General features: G+C 32.8%; 1 protein-coding gene across 1 annotated transcript in view; it reads right to left on the bottom strand.

The window, feature by feature from the left end:
* Positions 1-1,199, bottom strand: part of LOC107646415 (GDSL esterase/lipase At5g18430) — a 3,164-nt gene extending 1,965 nt beyond the window's left edge. Inside the window, exon 1 of the mRNA XM_016350599.1 lies at positions 1,097-1,199. Within this exon, the coding sequence (XP_016206085.1) occupies positions 1,097-1,199 (103 nt within the window). The remainder of the gene's footprint in view (positions 1-1,096) is intronic.

Raw genomic sequence — 4,513 nt, 5'->3', positions numbered from 1 at the left:
GAATTCAAATTTGTCATTGGAAGGATCAGTGGTAAGTTTTGGTTAAAATAGTTTCTTAGTAAGCGGTGAAATATTTGAAATGTCATTTTGCATAAAATTTTTATAATGAAAATATGAGTTTTAAATTTGGATAATGAATATAACTCTATACCTCGACCCTACTAAGAACTCCCAAGTTTTTACCCTCCTATTTCCATCCATTTCAGCTACAGGTGCGAAGATTTAGTACGGAGCTATATGAGCATAGAAGATTATATCTACAAGTTGAGTTCTTAGGTTTTATTTTTCCCTCATTATTTATTATTTTAGTTTTTAGAGGGGTAGAAATTGTATTTTGAGAATCTTGAAATAAGTATATGTATATAATGATATGTGTGTGTGTGTGTTTTCTTAATTGAGGATTTTCGGTTCGTATTTGTGAAGGCTCAATGTTAAATAAAAATAGTATAGAATAAAAAGGTTTAGAGGTAAGTAATGCCTGAGTTTTTAGTACGATCATGAGGTGCTAAAAGTTAGGGTGTTACAAAAGAGGTACTAGAGGGCAGAAAAAGAAGTAGTTTTCTTATTCCCGCGAGTGTGAGCACGCGCTGACACTGCGAAAATCCTTTTGCTGGTTCAGATTGCCATTTTCCTTCTCAGTTCTGATAAAGAACATTGACAATTGAAAAAGATGATCAACACAATGCAAGTGAAGAGTGAACATTGACAATTCATAAAGATGATCAACATAGCACAACCACAAAACACACAACAGCAAACTAGAACCCAGAACCCACAGCAGCAACAACACAACCAGAAAATTAATAACATCACAAAATTAATATTACCAACAACATATATGGTTATGCACAATTATTCAACAATTATTCAACCCAATAACAACAGCAAGGTTCACAGATTAACTAACAACAACTATTTAAAATTATCCACAATCCTAAAAGAAAAATCACAATTCACATATTAACTAACAATAAGAAAAATTAACAGTTCACAGTTCACAAAATTAACAATAAAAAAAATTAATAGTTCACAGTTCACAGTTCACAAAATTAATGAAAAGTTATTCAATTATAGTACAAAAAAAATATTTGAATACCAGGGACTGAGGAAGCGCAGAACACGACAAAGTTGGCGCAAGAGGGAGACAGAGAGCAGTGGAGCATGATCGAAGGCTGAAGGTGGAACAGAGCTGGCGCCATCGGGACGACTGCGCAACAGACGGATGGTGGCTGCGCGATGGAGGGGAAGGAAGTTGCGACGGTTGCTGCGCGACGGAGGGGTAGGAAGATGCGACGCTGCGACGGTGGCTTCCAAATTCGCAGTTGCGTCAGCGGGGGTAGCAAGCGGTGGTAGGACAAAAGTGACGGAGGAGCAGGAGCTCGATGAGAGGAGCTCGGACTAGCTGTGTGTGAGAGAGGCAGGAGCGCATTTTGGTTAGGGGGCAAGGGCAGGGGCTTACCTCCCGTGCCCCAATATAATACAAAACGGCGCCGTCTAAGCTTAATTAAAAAAATCGGTCGGGTTACGGTTCGGTTTGACTGTCCAATTCCTAGCCGATTTAACAGTTCAAAAGCGGTTTTTGAATTTTCGATTTTAGCATTTGACTGATTCACTTTTCTTTTTTATTTGCGCTTCGACCAGTTCGAACCGATTTTCAGAACCTTATTTTAATCTTATCTTATGTTTTTTGTGAGAGTGAATTTTTTCAATTCTTTTTATTTGAAAAAATAAAGTGTAATTTTTATCATTAATTTTATAAATGAGATTAAAAAAAATATAAAAAAAATTATTAAAAAATTAAAAATTATATTTTATTCTCTTAATTAAAAAAAAATCAGAATTCATTCTGTAACAAAGAATTATTATACTTGTTTGAAAGATAAAACCAAGAATAATAAAAGAAAAAAAAAATACTTGTCAACGATCACCTTAATAATGATGGTGGGGAACACTGCCATTCAGTATTTTATCCTTTTCAAATATTGACTAGAGTCCATTTTCTTGTGTATATATATTTAAGGAATGAAGAAGAAAACCAAATGCAAGAAGCAAGAAGCAAGAAGTTACAGAAGTGGGGAAATTAAAGTTCGCACTGAAATTCATTGGGCGCATAATGATTATTGTCAATCTCATGCACTAACCCGGATGTTTGAAAAATTCTATCTAAACTATAGCATCAAATATTTGTTCTTTAATTATATTATGAAGTTTTAGTAAGAATGTATGACTCACACAATTATATTAAGAAAAAATATAGAAGTAGACAATGAGAATACTAAATAATATGAACGTTGGATATATTGAATGTTTAATTTAATAGGTATGCAGATGATTATGTTCATTATTTTTAATTGGATGATTATTTCTTTTGATTCGATTTACTCATGAACAATTAATAATGGTTAGATGTTCAATTCACTAAATATGCAGATAGTTATCCTAATGTTAAGATTTAGAAGGTAACTTAGGGTGGAGTATTTTTTTACTTTATTTGGTCAATTCTAAAATCTATTGTTAATATTATTAACACAAGTCATTTTTTATCTAGCAAAATTCTAATATTAAACATCTTATAATTTTTTTTTGTCAATTTCAATTTATTCCTATCAAGTAATAGAGATAGCAACTTATTGCATCAGCGCTTTTATATTTATTATTTAACGTAATATTTATAACTAAGCTTTAAAAAATAATTATTCAAATAAAAATTCGGAGATATTGGATTTATAACTATCAATCAGTCCATGTGATTATGTGAATGTAAATAATATTGCAACAAAAGTTAAATGCTCCCCCCGCCCACCTTATTTATTCCGGTACATGCCGTAAAATCGCCCGCATTTATAATGTCTATGGTTATGTGTTGTAAATAAGAGCACGTAGATGGTATGGACAAGGCAAAAGCTAAGGTCTTGAAAAAGAATCAAAATAGCAGAAAGTATTAAAGTATCATATTGTTATAGTAATTCTGCTAAGAAACTAATTAAGAGCGTAATTAATTGAAATTAATTAGTAATTAATTTTTTCTAAATTTTTTTAGAGAGAATATGAATTTAAATTATTATGATGAAATATATAAAAGAAATCCAAAATCTAAAAAAAATATTATCCAAAATTATTTTTAAAATTATCTTAAAAATTTTAAAATTTATTTTAAAAATTCAATATCACCTTAAAAAATTTTAATAATAAGAAACATCCGAAACATAACAAAAAAAAGCATCCAAAACCTAACAAAACGAGACATCAAAAAAATATTGGAAAAAGAACATCCGAAAATTAAGAAAATAAACATCTAAAATTATTAAAAAATCATCCAAAACCCAAAACAAACAAACATCCAAAATATAAAAAAAACATCCAATGTAACACCCTACCATATAGAGTCTTATGCTTAAGTCATAATTCAGAGAGAGCAAGGTATTACGACCTCTAAAATTTAAAATTTAGTACATATAGTAGAGTGAGTAAAGATTATAACTAGGAGCCTTTGAAGAAAAATGGGTAAAACAAAATCGCAATTCGAAAGCGCAACACTCCGATAAAAAACGTGACTAACAAGGATAAACCAACGCGAGGTTATACATATACCAAGGAGTGTCAAAAACATGAATATCAATACTCATAACCCGGTTGCGAAGATAACCGGTCTGAGCATAACAATATATACAAGTAAATAAAATAGGAAACCTCAAAAAAAAAAAACTCAAAGGGACATAAATACAAGAAAACCTATTCTCCAAAATCCCCTCTAAGAGGAGTCATCACAGTTTGTATTATTCAGTGGAGATAAAAGTAGCTAAGCAAAACATATAAACCAAAAATAGAATTCCAAGAACAAGGATCTTCGCTAATCCAGAAGTCTCCAGCATGCTTCAGCGAGAAGCCTCACGTCCTGCATCTGAAAACCACAAAATCCGCATGGGTGAGACCGGAGGTTCCCAGCATGGTAACAGTTCCCACATATGTAACATGTAATATCAGAGGAAAGCCGAAAGAAATCCTAGAACTTCCACCAGATCAATTCAAAGCTTATAAACAAGCTAAATCATAATTGGCAACTGACTAAAGATTTTTCAGTCTAACTAATACTTCCCTTTCCAAATCCTTCAAACCTCCCAACCACCAGCAGGAGTATAATATGGCAAACACAGTTATATCAGACCAGAGATATACAAATAGGAACAGATAAGGCATTTAGACAATTAGCAGGTAATATGCAGTCAATTAGACAATCTCAAACAAATCACGTAGTATGCAATATGATGAATGCCTGTCCCTAATGGTTGATGATATCATCTGTCGGTTATATAGCCAACCCGACAACTCCTGGTAACTAACCATTGGACTGTCCCTCTGTCGCGCATTCCCAACTCGAGTTATACTCAACATAATCGAGATCATAAACATGATCCATATCCAACACCCTCACTGGTATATATTCACGGGGGCGAGCTCATCCGGAACTTTCATAGTGTCCGGCCACACTTACGACATAGGGTCAACAGAGTCT

Source organism: Arachis ipaensis, chromosome B06, assembly GCF_000816755.2.
Source record: "Arachis ipaensis cultivar K30076 chromosome B06, Araip1.1, whole genome shotgun sequence".
In the NCBI taxonomy this organism is placed as follows: Eukaryota; Viridiplantae; Streptophyta; class Magnoliopsida; order Fabales; family Fabaceae; genus Arachis; species Arachis ipaensis.
Note: the sequence above shows the minus strand (reverse complement) of the source record. Positions and strands in the feature narration are given on the sequence as shown.